At 40.2% G+C, this 17,702-nt stretch overlaps 1 protein-coding gene across 1 annotated transcript; it reads right to left on the reverse strand.

The window, feature by feature from the left end:
• Positions 1-4,109: 4,109 nt before the first annotated feature.
• Positions 4,110-8,234, reverse strand: gbx2 (gastrulation brain homeobox 2). Its single transcript, XM_026933546.3, has 2 exons — positions 7,158-8,234; positions 4,110-5,359 (listed from the first exon to the last, which is right to left on the reverse strand). Exons 1-2 carry the CDS (start codon positions 7,636-7,638, stop codon positions 4,848-4,850), a joined length of 993 nt encoding a protein of 330 aa, XP_026789347.1. The 5' UTR covers positions 7,639-8,234; the 3' UTR covers positions 4,110-4,847.
• Positions 8,235-17,702: the final 9,468 nt, after the last annotated feature.

Genomic DNA, 17,702 nt, shown 5'->3' on the forward strand with positions numbered 1-17,702 from the left:
GGTCATTCTCAAAATATGGTGACTTTCTGACCAGCAGAATGTTCAAATTTTGTATTATTAGCGAAATTGTGACTAATGAAATTGTTTTTGAATGCATAACCAATATTTTTGATCTTTAATGTGGTGCCAGTTTAAGTCACTGGAGTTACACCAATGACCGGCACACCAGTGACATTAAAGATGTATTTTCCAAGATGGCTTCCACAGCATCTCAAAGCACACATCATTAATCACCCAGCATCAATAAATTACACTATTAAATCCTTTTTTCTGTAAATTATTTTACAGGAAGATTGATAACTCTAAATTATCAACAAGAAGAAAATACAAGTAAATTAATATCTTCTAGAGTGTGAATGGAAACTACTGTTGCTAGATAAAATGAATAGAATTTTGACCCTGGAAAGACTTATCTGCAACTTTTTGTGTGATTTCAAAATACAAGTTTTTAGACAATTTAACACCAATGACATGAAATGCGGGGACAAATGTTTTTTGTTGTTTTTTTTTTTTACATTATATATATTAATAAACTCCATTTTATTTATACTTATGTTCAGCCTGTGACATTAAAATGAATAAGGAATATATATTTTTAGATGTCTACCAAAGCCACTATAAAGGGATGCAACTGACTTGCGGGAAAAGCACTTCTTCCAGTTTCAAAGAAAAAAATGGACACAGTAATAAAGAGGCAAATCATTTTTATTGCTTAGGAAAGTTATACAATGATGGCTGTTACATGGGGCTTCTTGAAAATGCAGCTTTGTCATGAGCAGGTGTGTGTGTGTGTGTTCACTCTGCAGGCCGCTGTGAGACGCACTGGGACTCTGTGGTGTAGATGAAGGCGTTTCATGCCAGGCCCTGTGGACTCTGCTGAGGCTCTAATGGGATAATGGTGCTCTAATCCTTTCCTCGTTCTCTCTCTGTCTCTTTTTCTCTGTCTCTCTCTCACTTTCTCACTCTCTGTCTCAGGAAGCTTCACAAAGCAGCTGGGGAGGGGACAGGAGGACAGTGCTCACACTCACAAAAGCCCCCTGACCAGAGAGGACAAAGGAGGCCTCAGCAGCCTGGGACAGCAGATGTAATTAAAGAGATTAGACGAGGCTGAGAAGGAAACTGAACAGTGTGTAGAGAGGAAATGGACACTGAGCGTGTGTGTGTGTGTGTGTGTGTGTGTTATCAAAAGATAACTTTTGAGATATGAAATCATATGAATAAATCGCATGTTTAACTAAACAGAATTACAGAATTGTTTATGCTGAGATGGTAAGATGCTTTACATTTCGCAGTTTTATTTTATCAGATTATACATCCTGTCTAATCTAATTTGGATATTCAAGATATATCTTGGATGAATATCTCACTCATTCACACCTAGGGGTAATTTAGAGTAGCCAGTCCACCTACTGGCATGTTTTTGAGAGGTGGGAAGAAACCGGAGAACCCAGACGAAACTCACACGGACATGGGGAGAACATGAAAAACACTCCACAGTTTTGGATTGAACTGGGAACCATGGAGATGTAATCAGTGCATATCTGCACTCCCATCATTTAAAGAATAATCATTATAATCCTGGCAAATATAAAATTCTGTATAAATCCTGAATATCGAGTAAGACAGCAGTGGAGCAGTATTGTTCTGATGAAAAGGCTGCCAGTGTGGAGCATCTTGTCCAAATCCAGTCTGATCATCTCTCGTCATAAATCAGTCCCACTTCCCAGTGTGATGGAGTCCAGTGAAGCAAAGTGCTGCTTCAGTGTATTAACACAGCTGTGTTCATTTATCAATGTGTGTGTGTCACAGTCACACGCTAATGGCATTAGGAATGCAAGAGAGGCCCTGAAATGAGGCGTGAGCAGGGCCATCATGGTGTGATGATAATCTCGCCATGTTTGGAGGAAAGAAGAGCTGCTGGAGTGTCTTCTGTTAGTGCAGCACACACACACACACACACCAGTGCTGGAGATTGGCAGTATAAGTTGAAATGTCAGTTGGAACTATGCTTTTGGAAGATGTATGAATTGTAATATTTCTTTCTCTTAGTTAAAGTAGGAAATGAAAACATGGATGTTCTAAATATGTGTTGATAGTTTAAAATGTGTCAATTGAATTTAATTATCTAATGAAATACAAGTGACCATTTTTTGAGTCACTGTACCATTTAATGGGGATTCATTCCTCCAAGTGGAACATCTTAAAAATCATATATTTATACTTATGCATATCTAAATCCTAACAAATGAAAGATCCTAAACTATTAAAGGGAATAATGTAGAAGACTGCATGTCATTTGCATTAAGATAATGTGGACAGAAATAGTGATGAAGCACAACCAGCACAGTAATACAATATTTATCAGATACATATATACGAGCTGGAATAAAAAAATTTGCTGACTGGTGACTCCTGTTAGAGCATGATCTATGTGATTTCATTCATAAAATGTCCAATGAATTGCTTTCCTATTTGCCCTGCACATACAAATTTGGTCAGTTAAAGAGGTGTGTGTGTGTGTGTGTGTGTGTGTGTGTGTGTGTGTGTGTGTGTGTGTGTGGCTCAGACAACTTATTGGTCCTCCAGCCAGTGCCTATTAGGTGGCATGAGTCTCAGGGCTTGTTCTCCTTCAGAATTAATCATTGGAGGTTAATTTGAGCCTTAGACAAGTTGCTGTTAATTTAGTGCGCATGGGACACGAAGGAGTGAAAAGCTGAGGGCCTGGCCGATCCCCCCGGGGCCCATTTATCTGTCAGGCACGACGGCTGGCCTTGATTACTATTTGCAAAAAAAAAAAAAGATCATTAGAATTAAGGCAGTTGTCAGATCTCTGTCTCTTTCTCCCTCTTACTCACACTTTGGTCATCTTGTTCCTTTCTACACCTTTTACCTGCTATTTCTCATGATGAATTCAATACACATTCATTCAAGTCTTTGTAGTAGCCTACATTTTTAGTGCCCTTGATCCATGTGTGTGTGTGTATGTGTGTGTGTGTGTGTGTGTCAGTGATGTAGTGATAAGAGCTTATCTATAGCTCACTGAGGCTCGCTTATGGACAGTCACTCTGCTGCTATAAATCTGTATTTTACTCTTCTCACTTGGGAGAAGTAGAGCTAGTGTGTGAGTTTAATAAAGAATATGTTGTTGGAGAAGTTCAAGCTCTGAATCAGTGTGTCTGCCTTTTAGTTTTAGGATTATTTGCAGTAGGTCTCTGTATATATCTACATATATGTAAACAGTAAGTGGTCTACTGATTTCTGATTATTCACTGACAGTGTACTGACAGCTTGTAGCTAACTGCTGGCTGTTCATTCAGCGCCTGAACCTGCAGCTCATGTGCTGTCACTGACAGCTCGAGTTTTACTGCAGCTGCCATTTCACTGAAAACATCACTAAATGATTAAACATTCACTCTTTCATATTTTGCGAGTTTCCTGAAATTTCTCGGCGGTTTGTGGCTCTTCAGAACACCAGCATTTACCTTCACATCAGTGCAGATGGACAAAGCATTTAATATGCAATATTTATCATTTTTATAAACTCTAAAATTAAAGGAACTCATTCTAAAATTAAAAATTAAAATTATATTTATTTTGCATTTTAAATGAAATCATTTGGAACGGTCTGTTTTTTTCATTTTCTTTTATGCAAATATTCTTTTAATCTTTTTGTTTTATTTAATAAACCAATAATAAAAAAACAAGGTATATTTTTGTAAATAAGTGCAATATATATGTATTTGTATAATGTTAATTTGCATATGATTTTGGCTGTGTGTGAAACGAACTAGGCTTCATTCACACACAACACACACAATACACACAACACACCGCCTCTCCATAAGAGATATGAGTAAAAAATATAACTAAACAAGACTGCATTACATTTCTACTGCGCAGCGCGTCAAGAGTGTAACTGCGCTTATTATTATAGTAATAATAATAATAATAATAATAATAATAATAATAATAATAATTATTATTATTATTATTATTATTATTATTATTATTATTATTGTTATTGTGTGGTCTTTTCCACTTCAGTAAAAATGTAAAAAATTTAAGTTAAATGAAAAAACACCACGTACACGTTTTCACAATCACAGTCCACTTTAATGCACACAATCTCAACTCAATAAACTCTTCGCATGTTAGCAACTCTTTGCACAATATCAAATAAATTAGCAGCGTGCCCCCATGAAGATAAAATAATCAGAAAGAAGAAAATGAAGAAAACTAATGAATATTAATCATAACCAATAAAAGCCCGTATTAACAGAACAGAGCAGAATCTCCAAGGCATGACTGTTTTTCAGTGCTTCAGATCAGAGCCAGAAAAGTGCTCCATTTAATACATCACCTCATCATCTCTGTTAAACACACACACACACACACACACACAGAGTGAACACTACAGAGAAACTAAACGAAAGAGAACTTCACATTCTTGCGTTCTTTGAAATCTACAGGGAATTAATTTATTCATCATTTGGTCCACAGCAGCTCTCTCTCTCTCTCTCTCTCTCTCTCTCTCTCTCTCTCTCTCTCTGAGTGTGTGCTCCTGTCTGTGTGCCCAGTTACCAGAACTTGGGCTGCGTCTCAAACCGCGTTACACTGTAAGTCAAAATAGCACACTACCTATAGTGTCACTTCTGGAGGTGTGCTATTTTGCTGCATGATTTAGTACACAAGTCTGCGGTTCACTCAGAGCGACGCAGCTTCCTGCTGCAGGATAATAAACGCAGATATCCGCGTGTAAACGCGCTCTGTTCATATTTCACATGTGGCTTTTGTAAACAAGTCCCTCGCGTTAGTTAAGTTGGTTTTTGGTCCAGAGCCCAGGCATGTCACGGTCTGGCTTGCTCCAGCTGCTGGTGCTGGCTCCGGATGGCGAAGCGGCTCACGTGCACGGGAATGGGGACCACTATTTTGGGGTTTCGGGACGGCTCTCCCGCCTTGGTGTTCACGTTCCCCGCCTTCACGCGCTTCCACTTCGCCCTGCGGTTCTGAAACCAGATTTTCACCTGCACCTCGCTGAGTTTCAAGGCGTGCGCGATCTGCGAGCGTTCTGTCAGTGACAGGTACTTCTTGCAGTGGAACTCTTTCTCCAGCTCCAGCAGCTGCTCGCTGGTGAACGCCGTCCGCCGCCTGCGGTTCTTCCCGCCCGAGGCGCCGCTCCCGGAGCGCGCGCTCTCCTCCAGCCCCGCGCTCGCCTCGCCGTCCTCTTTGGCACACAGAGGGTTGGATGCAGGAGCCATGTTGTCATCCGAGCTGTAGTCAAGGTCGCTGTCCATGGAGAAGCTCTCGTCCTTCCTGGTGCACTCGTCTTCCTTGGCATCGTCTTTGCCGTGACCTCGTACTGTGGGTGGAAAATTCAGCTGAATCGCATCACTTACTCTTTCACACATTATGCTTTTTAATTACAGGAATAAACTTATTCAAACTGTCTGCAAGCTGCTGCATCGTGCTCACTGTTTACTGTGGCTGCTTTTACGCACAATTACGCATGGAGTCTGTTTTGAAGAGGCACCAGAAACATGATAATATTAAAAAAGAAACCTGCCAGAAGAGATTCTGTAGAAGAACCTTTTTTTTGTTTGGCCCCTAAAGGGTTCTTCAGTCTGTGCCACTTGAGGAACTCAGAACTGCCCCAAGTGAAACCCACAGCAGAAAAGCTTCTGAGTAGGCCTTTCAAAACTATTATTATTATTATTATTATTAGGGATAATAATAATAATAATAATAATAATAATAATAATAATAATAATTTAGAAGTCTGGAATCGTTAGCCATGCATAGAAAAATATTTGTTTGGATCCTAAATTAACCTTTTAATTGATGGCACTTTTACCATTTTTGCCTTTGCAAAAAAAAAATAAAATAAATAATAATAATAAAAACAAACAAACAAACAAACAAAAAAACTTGAGACTTGTTTACCATAATAATGTTTACATCATGTGGAAGATTCTCTAATTAATTTTGGCACCAACAGAATAGTTAAAGAACCATTGACAAGGTTCTTAATGGAAACAAAAACTGCATTTTGAATGCATTTTATTCACTTAAAAATAAATCTGATTTAAAAAAAAATTAATAAATGAATTACACCATTCAAATTAGCCCAATAGTCCTGTTGTAAAAGTGTGGGCATTCTACAGCCAGGAGTGTCCTTTAAACTCCACATACATGTTTAAATGACGGAGGGACACTGCATTTCACTTCCAGCTTCCCTGAAAGCTGCAGCAGCACACACTCTTCCTCCATCCCTCAGCTAAACTGGCCTAAATTAAGGAAGTCATGTGCAGTTCGCCTTCAGGCACAGCTCGCCCACGGCCTTTAATCCGCGCCTGATAAGTGGCTTTCATGCCACTGCACTTTTCTGAGCCACACACACACGCTGTATTTCCCGAGGCAGTTAAATGGTTATTTTGTCATTAACAAATCGAGTGACATTTTACAGGACACCAGTCCCTCTTTTATCTATAGCGCGCGCGCTCATTTCTCTAAAAGAAACCCTCGCTACTTTGAGTCATCCTCGCGCGTTACTGTCACGCAGAACCACGCACAGGATCATGCGTGATCACTCCAGCGCCAGAGCAGCATTTACAAAGTTAATAACTGTTCTTCACTAAAATCAGCTAAATAACTAAGCCTGGTATTTTGATATTCTAAAACAGTTTGATTTGTCAGTAAGCCTTAATTAAACAAACAAACAAACAAAAAAACATGAGATCATTAAGGGACATTTTCAGAAATAAAGGTGCTGTGGTGTGCTTTTGCTTGTTATTGATATCTTCTGCACATTTAGTGTGTTTCTTTATACCTTTAACGTAATTGCACTTTCAGGAGCACATTTAAATCTTAACTCTGAAAGCAAGGCTAATTACATGTACACATGTACACATACTGTGGCCTTGATAAAACTACATCAGGGACAGTCTGGTTCCTTTATTTCTCAGAATGGACCAGGGCTAGAATGTAAAATATAAAACCACACAGGGCTAGAATGTAAAATATAAAACCACACAGGGCTAGAATGTAAAATATAAAACCACACAGGGCTAGAATGTAAAATATAAAATGCTAGATATGATTAGCCCATGCTACAGTATATAACAGCCCACACTTGTATCCTGTACAGTTTCAGTGCTCACCTGTAGCGGACTGCAGAGGCTCATCGTGGAAGGGCAGAAGCGCAGCGGTCTCTTTGCTCAGGAAACTTTTGCCGTCTTCCGCGTCCAGTCGGATCTCATGGGATTTGTCAAAGGCCGCGTGCAGCGCCTGCGTGCCGAACTTCCGGGCCGCTTCCGGGTGCTGGGGCAGGCTGGCCATGAGCGTGGAGGTGAGCGCCATGCCCTGCGCCAGACTGGAGCAGAAAGCGCCCGGTATAGCGGCCGGTAAAGCGGCGAGCTGATGATGAGGAGGCGCCTGAGTCAGACCAGGAGGAGGAGGAGGAGGAGGAGGAGGAGGAAGCACCACGGAGCGGTAAGGCATGAACATGGGGTAGCCGGTGTACACGAAGTGTCCCGGACTGGGCTGCTGGGAGCCGCCGATGAGCGAGTCGATGCTGAAGGCAGTGGTGTTTCCCACCGGACGCTGCATCATCGCGAAGGACGAACCGAACGCCGCACTCATAAGCTCATCTACTACACACTGACAAGTTCAAGAAGTTTACACTGAGTCACAGGCTCTCCCGCAACTCTCACCCGCACCAAATCCACACGCAACAATCACTTTAACGCGTTACAATCCCGACAAAGTGTGTGTGAGTGTGTGTGTGTGAGTGTGTGCGTGTGTGTGAGTGTGTGTGTGTGAGTGTGTGTACGTGTGAGTGTGTGTGTCAGTCAGGTGAGAGCCAAAAGCACAGAGGAAGAAGGTTCCTGTGTCTCCGAAGCAGCAGCAGAAGCAGCAGCAGCAGCAGAAGCAGAAGCAGCAGCAGCAGCAGCAGCAGCAGAGGTGAGCGCCGGTCCCAGCCGCAGCGCCGGTAATCCCGCCACAGTCTGTCCGCTGGTCCGGTTCCTGAGTGAAATCACTGCGCCTGCGTTTCAGGTCTTTTCTCCATGCGAGGAGCAGAATACTAATGTTAAAAAGTCAATTTGCGCAAAAAAAAAAGTGCCATTCACCGAGGAACCTTTCGTTGTATCTTAGACGCTGTTGTCCACCTCCAGTTCCTTTAACTTTCTATGAACCGGGAAGAAGCGCACTGACTTTCCTCCAGCTCTCTGTCTGTGATCAGCTGCTGCTGTGAGAGTTTGAATTGCGCTCCTTCGGTTTAAGCGCCCCGACCGCGCGCCAAGGCCACGCCCACAAACTGACCTGCCATTCCTATTGGGCCATCAGAGCGCTTTGACACGGAGCTTCCTTGACGCGTCGCCTTGTGTCGGATGGAGTACAGTATAAAACTGATCATTTACCCCATCAGCACTGAGCACCACGCCTGTGCGTTTCTGCTCTAAGACCTCACTGCAACTGCCACTATCCTCACTCTCACCTGTTTATAGCCAGTCTTATGACAACACGTGCAGGTAGTATCAGTTTCAACATGTGCATAAGGAGAGGAATAATAAGGAGAGGAATAATAAGGAGAGGAATAATGGTCTATACTGTAACCATATTCATGTTCTCTAATTCTTCCACAGTGACAGAGTTTTCAAATATGATCCCTAACGAGCATACAGGTGAACAAAGCAGCTTTAATAAACAGTGTGTGCTGATCATTTTTATGCACATTTGTGTTAAGACTTTGCTAATATGTAGGCTACAGTAAAACACAAAAAAAAAACACAAATAGCAAATAGCAAATATTTCAAAAATATTTAGTTGATATATTACATATCAGATTCTAGCACATAGTTTTGAGTTCAGCTCTCAGTGAATCATCTGGCCCTATGCATCTCCACACACACACACACACACACACACACACACACAGTGCAGCAGCTAATTAATGCAGTGCCTACACCGAAATCTAACCCTAATCATAGCCCTAATCAGTAAGTGGCTGTTTTAGTTTTTTTTCTTTCTTTCTTTTTATTTTTAATAAAAATCAAATGTCCCCCATCTGATATTCCTGTCATGGGGACATTTTATCCCCATATCTTTATCAAGATATAAACCACTCACATTTTCAGGAAAAAAAAGGTACTAAACTCTGTCTTTCCTTGTCACTGGGTTGGTACCCTTTTTTCTGAGAGCACACACACACACACACACACACACACACACACACACACACACACGCGCTTGCTTGGCTGAATATATCAAACTGAAACACAATGTCATGCTTGAGAAACTGTATGATTATAAGACATGTAGCCTAAAATCCTTTTTAATGCAAGACAGTGTTGCATAAATGTGAGATACATATTTGTTTTACGCTATCAACTCATGGCTACAAATCTACTTCAAATTAATTTAGAATATGAAATATTCTGAAGACAATTCTACTTCACAAGAAAACAATGATTGTACTCATATGTTTCATAGAAAATGAGTCATTGAGTGATTTATAACTCTGAGTCTCCCTAATATTTTTAGTGTATTTGCTTAAATGACACAGTCCAAGTCCTAGTAACTCAATTTAGCCAATTTTTTTAAACCTATTTGTGTAAACTAAATCTAGACCTATAAATAATTGATAACAAAATATTTAGTTATATATCTTCAGCATAGGTGGAATTTTTTCAAATACGTAATGTATTCATACAAAGCAAATATGTTTAGTGTTATGCAATTTGGATAATTTACTGAAACATTTGGTCTCAAAGATCTGCACCCATTTATTTATTTATTTATTTATTATAATCATGTTCTTCAGTCAGATCATTAAAATCCATGTTGGCCTTTTTTGTACACGGCTCAAATTATTCTTAATCTTTGGGGACCTTTTCTGCACCCACCCTAAAACCATGACCTCTGCTCTGCCACCCCCCTGATCCAAATCAAGGACACCCCCTTCCCTGCACAGGGTCACAGGGACACTGTCTCATTAATGGGAGCCTGAGCCACAACTGCAATGCAGACATTAAATAGCAGTATTTTTCAATTAGCACTGACAAATTCAATCAAAATTCCATAGATTAGAACGAAATGAGGCATGGGTCATTTACAAGGGGATTTAATTGCACAGCCATTAGACAAATAGTACAGCAGTCACTGTCTCATTATCAATCATGTGGAGGCATCAATAGAAAAAGGAGAGAGAATTGGAGGGGGGTGTGAGGGAATGGGGTGGTGGTGGGGGGTAACACTCTCTCTAATATGCTGCCATAGCACCAGCACTAGAGACCAGTTAATAAATACCCCCCTTTGTACTTATAAATTATCCAGTTTAATTAACAACATGGATTATGATTGGAGTATGATTTAATTAAACCTTTCCTGCATGGTGGTGTGTGGGGTCATCCATTATGTGGAAGTAAGGGAAGCGTTACCGCAGGCTAAATTAAGGAAGGGCCCTAGAGACACTGACTGCCCTTAAGACCTTCAGCACAGGGACAATAAAGTGCAACAGTGGCGATAATGGTTGTAGAATATCTACACTGAAACTAGCACACCTTTATTCACCATGCATGAGCTGTAGTATATCACACGCTGGGACATATGGCACTTGTGCTGAAATGCCCCTGCATTTGGAAGTGGTTTACTCACTGGGCAAACCAATTAAAAGGCTCTTATTGCTGCTGGACGCAGTTTTGCTGGGAAATGGATTCGGAAACGTTGCCTGAAGCATTTGACCATTCAACATTATTTAGTTACCGTGTCTCAGGCTCAACCTTTTCATCAAGACCCAAATGTCAGCTATAATTTATTCGGCACAGTTCGCCTCTCCCAATGAAAACATGACTCGCTGTTTCCTTCACTCCTGATTCAGACATATTAGGAAAGGCCACAGGCACGACCACTTTTCTGCAGTATACACATTTAATCCTCTCCCATTGTTTCAAAGACAGCTATTAAAACTCCCTGGCCTGCTGGCCTTCGATTGTGGATCATTTGATCTAAATGAAATTGATTTATTAACCTTTAAACTGTCCCAGGACGATGTGAGATCAAGCCTGGCGAATTTGTTCCTCCTAAGGTGCAGGAATAAGTACAGGGCTTATTGATCCTCTTCTCCAGTCAAGTAGTGCTCATGATCTCCCATATAAGTCAATATTCACAGAGGCAGTGGAAAGACTGCATTTGCACACTTACACTGGGTCTGGGGATAGGTTTATTTATATAGTTTATCTGGCCATGCTAAGGCACATGTAACTAAGCATATTACACTGTATCAGCTTTAACCAACTGCTGTCTCATCCAGTGGTATACGTGTCAGTTTACCTGAGTTAACTGAATTATTATTTACATTATATACATAAAGAAGTCATGAGCTTTGATTTACATTTTCAGAAAATCTGGCAGCTGATTTTTTTCTGTTGTTCTGTGTAGCTCGAGTTTACAACACATCCTGTCCTGTGTATATACTTTGCTTTGCTCTTTTTTTTTTTTTGTTCTTTTTGCATATTTTCACTCTTTATTGAACAGATCTCATATATTGCTCGGTCCTGGAAACATTGTATTTCATCCTACCGTATTGTGTATGTGTATGTATGCCCTTACGAAAACGTCACATACAGTACCACATGTTGTTCCCATGTGATTATGTGAGTAATATGTGATCACATGTGGAAGTGCATTTTAATATGTAATGCCCTCAAACAGCACATGTGATGTCATGCAGATAATGTGATAAAATCACATCCTACATATGAAACATTAACCTGTGAACAGGTTTGTACAAAAACCCCCATGAGTAAGTAAATTAATTACAAAAAAAGTCACATGTGATAATAAGTAAATCATATGAAAAAAAAATCACATGGGAAAAATAAAATCACCTACACTACATGTGATTTTTTTGGATACATTACATGTAAAATATCTAAAAACCATGTGTAGATTTTATATATTAAGTGAGTCTTTTCTCTAATGCTGGCAATACAAAAAAATCCACTTGCCTTCATTCCTGCTATAACCCAAACTACCAGGATTTTTATTTAGTGAGCATGAAGCGGTTTGAGCATATGCTTTAAGGCTACTCTGCCACCCCCATGATTAGGCCAATTGGCATTTTGAGGCAGATATTTGTATCAACGGGCGCATTTTCATCGCCAGTCACGCTTAGTAAAATAGGTCCTGAGCACTGCAGTAATCATTGCATTCAGTGTTTCATTTGTAACGTGCCACGCATTAAACGGTTCACACCATGACACGACGCCATGGCCCAATTCATCTTGCTTTATTAAAGAGAGGAAATGAGGTGAGGCATCAGTGATTCGAGCCCCAAGGGCACGTTTTTAAGACAGATGAACGACGGGGGGCAAACACGGTGCTGGCATAAAATTTGTGTAGAGGAGTTAGTCAGTGGAGCTCTATACCCACAACATGCCTGAAATGTCACTGTTTCTTTCTGTCATTTATTATATTAATACTGTCATTAAATGTAGATTGGCATTATATGCATTAGACATAACAGTGCAGGCATCCAAAGACAGGATTCACCTAAATAATTACCAAATGTGTCTCTGTATGTGGCATGAAATTACAGCCTATGTAGTGTACGTGATGTCCAACAGGATGCCAGTGAGGTTCTGTTTCATCCACAAACTGACTTCTACTTGTGACTTGTGTGTTTTTGTTTCTGAAAAGATTAAACTGGTGGTTTGGTGGGACTCTATAACATCAAAACATCATACACTGTCTATAATTTATAGCACTTTTTTGATGGTTGGTATTATTATTATTATTATTATTATTATTATTATTTGGATAAGTTTAAATCTAGCAGAATTTCATGTTCAGGTAAGTTGGCTATTATGGAGCATATCTGTATTTTAAAAACTTAATGTGTTTTAAATTTATCAGGTGTTCTCCACAAGGCAATTTCAGGACACATGCTTTAACTACAAGCCAGGCTAGGGCTGGGTTCAGAAAAAGGCTACACATACAAATCATAATTTTTCAAAGCACCAGTCCACTCCAGAAGCCAAACTTACATATAACTCAAACGTTAAAAATCCAGATGTTCTGCGCACACCTAATTAGAGGCTATAGTCATTTTAAAACGCCTAGCAGTCGCTCTGTAACAGACCTCTATCACAGCACTGCTCAAAGCACTTTCTGCAACCAGAGAACCCGTCTAGTGTGAGAAGGCAGCGTCTATTTAACAAACACAATCCAATGATTCAAATATTACACAAATGTGTACCACATTATTTGTTCATTGGAACCATGGAGCATTTAATTCCTGAACCTTCCACTCATAGACCCCAAATCCTATTAACCCCATCTTTATTCATTTTAATAACTGTGCTTCATGATTCTAGTTGACAATATTTATATGTATTTTTAGGCTATTGGGGTTTAAATTAAGCTAAGTCATTTAAGCTCATAATTATTATATCTTCATAATAACTACAACAAGTATAACAACTTTCATAGAGGTTGATGGTGATCTCATACTGTAATGTCATTTAAAAAAACAGAACTGAACAGAACAACAACAAAACAGATTCCATAGCTATGCTTTATGTTCCCTACCCTGGCTCTAGAATATGTTCTAATAGAAAAGAACATACAGCTAGTTGAATGCATTGGTTACTATTGGTTTCTACTGAATTTCCACCATTGCACCACTCAAATCCAGGGCTAGGTTTTGGTTACTGTCCATCATGTCTCTCTCTGATCATATTTTGGGCCTAATGTGACAGAATTACAGACATTTAAGCACGAGACAATCATGGGTTTAGAAGTCCAGACTATCAATATCAAGTCTGCCCTCATTGCGGTCTCACACATGGTGGCCATATTAGATTTGACGCAAATTCACCCCAGGCTGCTCACACACGTCTCAAAAGACGATTATTTAATAATTACATGCTTAATTACTGGTACAGGCGAGAGGACTAAAATAGAGTGGAAGTCTTATGATACTAAAATTGGGTTAGTTCCTTGTTCATTGCCCTGGTTTCCTCTGTGGAAACATCATGCTAACTGCTTTGTTAGCTCAGATATTATTCTATCAAATCTATAGGGAGACTCTTAAACACAAATAAGATGAACTTCGGTACTCAAGAAAGGTTACTGCATTAGCAATTATTTTAAAAATGAAAAAAAAAAAAAAAAATCGGATCAAAGTGGCATAGTCTGGTAAAATCATGTAGAACTAGCCCTATTAGAAATTCCAAGAAGTGTTGTTTGCTGGGTGTAATTTCAAAGACTTTGACACATCACTTATGGAGCCATTATAGATAACAGAGCAACCTGAACTCTACCACTTAGTTCAGCCTCATCATGTCGCATCAGAGGTGATAATGAAGAATGAAAAACACCTGGTCAATTATGACCAGCTTGTCAACACAAAGACTTAAAGAGTGAGAGAGACAGGTGAACAGGTAGACAGAGAATCAAAGGAGAGCGAAACAGACGAGTGGGAACGATGAGTGAGAGAGTGTCAGCAGCAGGGTTAATCCTGAAGACGCGGACATTTGATTAAGTGTTGTGTGTCTCGGCTTTGCAGTGGATTCAACATTATTACGGCGAGAGGGCGACAGTATGCTCAGCCTTCCTGAGGCCTAATGAGTTCTGTCTTCTCATTCTTCATACACTAATTAGTCCTACATGGGCCCAATACACACCGCCTGCTCACCACAGCCACGCCAGCCTGCAGAGTGAGCAAATGCCTATACAGAAATGTGGCTGTGGCAAAGCTTTTATTTTAGCTCTGTGATGAGATGTGTAATGTGTTAGGAAAAACAGACTTTGTGCTGGTCTAGTGCTCTCACTTCTGTAATGTCAAACTGTTCTTCAGAGAGTGTAGGAGAACCCTTGTCAATAGCAGTTCCAGTGTGTTCTGTATTATTAGTCACCAAGTGATGAATCTTCCTAATGATGTCCTGTCACCTTTTACTTTCTACTTGATCCTGTTCATGCTGGCTCAGGGTACAAAATATAAAAAAGTAGTTCCTCGCTAGTTCTTTGGATAGCTAACCGTTCATGTTTTCTAAAAGGGATCTTCTTGGAACTTTGTCTAAAAAGAAACCCAGTGTAATAGGGTTCTACATAGAGGCTTTAACAGCTCTCCCAAGAGTGTATGATACACAAGGTCATATGCATGTGTTTATGTGTGTATGAAGTTGGGCTCAGAACTATGATGCTAGTTTACACAGGATCATAAAATACCATTCACATTCAAACAAACAGTAGACTTTTTTTTTGCAGCAGTATGGTTCAGAACAGGACATTTCTGTGTATTCATTTGTCAGATGCTTTTATCCAAAGCAATCCTTTCATTTGTGAAAGGATACAATGCAAGCACAGGGCTGAGCAGCTAAGCGTCTTGCTCAAGGGCACAATTTGAGTTCATAATTTGTCATAGCTCAGAACCCTAACCACTGTGGTATCCCAGTCCCTATGGACCCTCTGTATGAATTAGGTGACCTTGAATAGTTAAGACTGCAATGACAACAGTTATACATGGAGATTTCTAAGGAAATATAGAAATACTACCAGGCATACTTTTTTACTCTAAATATATACTAAAAGTGGGTGGCAGGGTGGCAGGGTGGTGCAGTGGGTAACTTTTCTGCCTCACAGCTTCAGGGTCCCTAGCTTGGTCCTGAGCTCAGGTTATGGTCTGTCTGGAGTTTTGCATGTTCTCCTTGTGTCTGTGTGGGTCTCCTCCAGGTTCTCTGGTTTCATCTCACCTCCCAAAAAATGCCATTAGGTGGATAGGCTATGCTTAATGGCCTGAAGGTGTAACTGAGTGTGTGAATGTGTTTGTGTAGGACTTTGGTGTCCAAGTAAAAGCCTACAACTGAGTGACTGTCTATCAAAAATGTCTCCAGGTAGAATCTTTTGTCTAGAAAATAATTCAGAAGACAACATAACTAATGTATACAAATTTATACAAAGCACTAAACCAACAGCCTGTCTCTTTCATCTCATTTTACTCTAATGATGAGGGCTTGTCCTGCTAGGACTTCTAGGTTGGACTGGCTAGAGGGGAACCCATGCTAAAATAAGAGCTATGCGGATAATCACTTGCACTTCTGGTTTTCAGGGGCCATAAAATGTGCTCACTGGGGTTGTCCCTCCCCAGCCCTAAAAGTCAGCGCAGGTCTGTGATTTCCCAGATTCCCCTGCTGGAGTGAGTGACCTGGGCAGAGTGGCCGGTAATTAGGTAGTGGGGCAGTGGTGTAATTGAGAAGGAGCACACCTGGCCTTTCATGAACAGCTCACCTGGTTCAAGTGTCCCAGCATGTACACTAAGTCTACCTGTCCCCTTCACTCTCACTGTAGACACTTTTAGGAGCTTTTCAAAGGATCTATAAAGATGTAACAGGTTTGCACTCCTTCCCACATAACTTTTAAGGGCTGGTAATTATTGTCAGTGCCCACTCCATAAGTAAGCTTCTGTTCATCAACTTGTCCTACCATTGAGTCTGATATTTAATGTATATTTAATATTTTGTGCATTTGCAAAGAGGTCCATAATGTCACTGAAACAAGAAATCTATTGAATTTTATACACCCAGTAATGAATTGTTACTGCTGGGTTACTGTCTGTGTGGAGTTTCACATGTTCTCTCTGTATCCATATGGCTTTCCTCCAGATTCTCCAGTTTCCTCCCATCTTTTAAAAACATGCTTATAGGTTTATTGGCCATACTAGATTGCCCCTAGATGTGAATGAATATGTGTACATGGTGCCCTGCAATGGACTGGTGTCCATAGTGTATTCTATGTCCATACCATCCACAGTGTATTCCCACCTTGTGCTCAGTGTTCCCAGGATAGGATCCGGATGATGAGGTGACTGGTGACCTTGTGACTGGTGACTAGTGTACTTTGTACTTTTTGCAACTATCTTTCACTTCTTTCTGGTCAGTTGTTTCATGGTACAAAGAATGAGAAGAACCGAAAGTTGCAGGTACATGGACATGAAGAATACTGTTGTATAAGTTAGAGCAGGAGGTCATTGCTAGCCTGTGAATTTAGCTAATTAGACCCTCCTTCAGTCAGATTTCCACATTAGGCATAAAATGAGCAAATGTTCACTGTCTGTATTACCCATTTCCCAAATTTTCTTAGAATAAAAATTTTTACAATAGCTATACAAACATCTAGCTATGTATCATGTTGTTGAAATGAATGATCTCTCCCTCTCACTCAATCACTTTCAGTATCTACTTATCCTAGTCAGGGTCACAGTGGATCCGGAGCCTATCCCTGGAACACTGCGCATGAGGCCGGAATGCACTTTTGACAGGACACCAGCGCAATGAATGATGGAGCTATCAATTTGTTCTTGTTGACAAGTCACCAACTGATGCACCCTTGATATTTAGGTAGAATTAAGAACACATTTTCAGCACTTGGCTTATTGGAATTCAGCTTTGTCCAGTGGAAGATGACATTCATGAAAACACAACAACAAATAACATGTTTTGAGAAACACTCTGAGTCTTTAAACAGGACTTGTATCACAGGACTGGATTCTGCCTCACTGGTAAGTACCTTTGAGTAAATGGATCAATGTAAACATGATTTTCTTCAAACCTTAATGACCCTAATGACTGTTGTGTTATAAATTTATGCTAAACTCGCTGTTCAGGTTGCCTGCAGGATCAAACCCCATGCTGTGCAGTGATATG

The sequence above is a fragment of the Pangasianodon hypophthalmus genome, chromosome 2, assembly GCF_027358585.1.
Source record: "Pangasianodon hypophthalmus isolate fPanHyp1 chromosome 2, fPanHyp1.pri, whole genome shotgun sequence".
Taxonomy (NCBI): Eukaryota; Metazoa; Chordata; class Actinopteri; order Siluriformes; family Pangasiidae; genus Pangasianodon; species Pangasianodon hypophthalmus.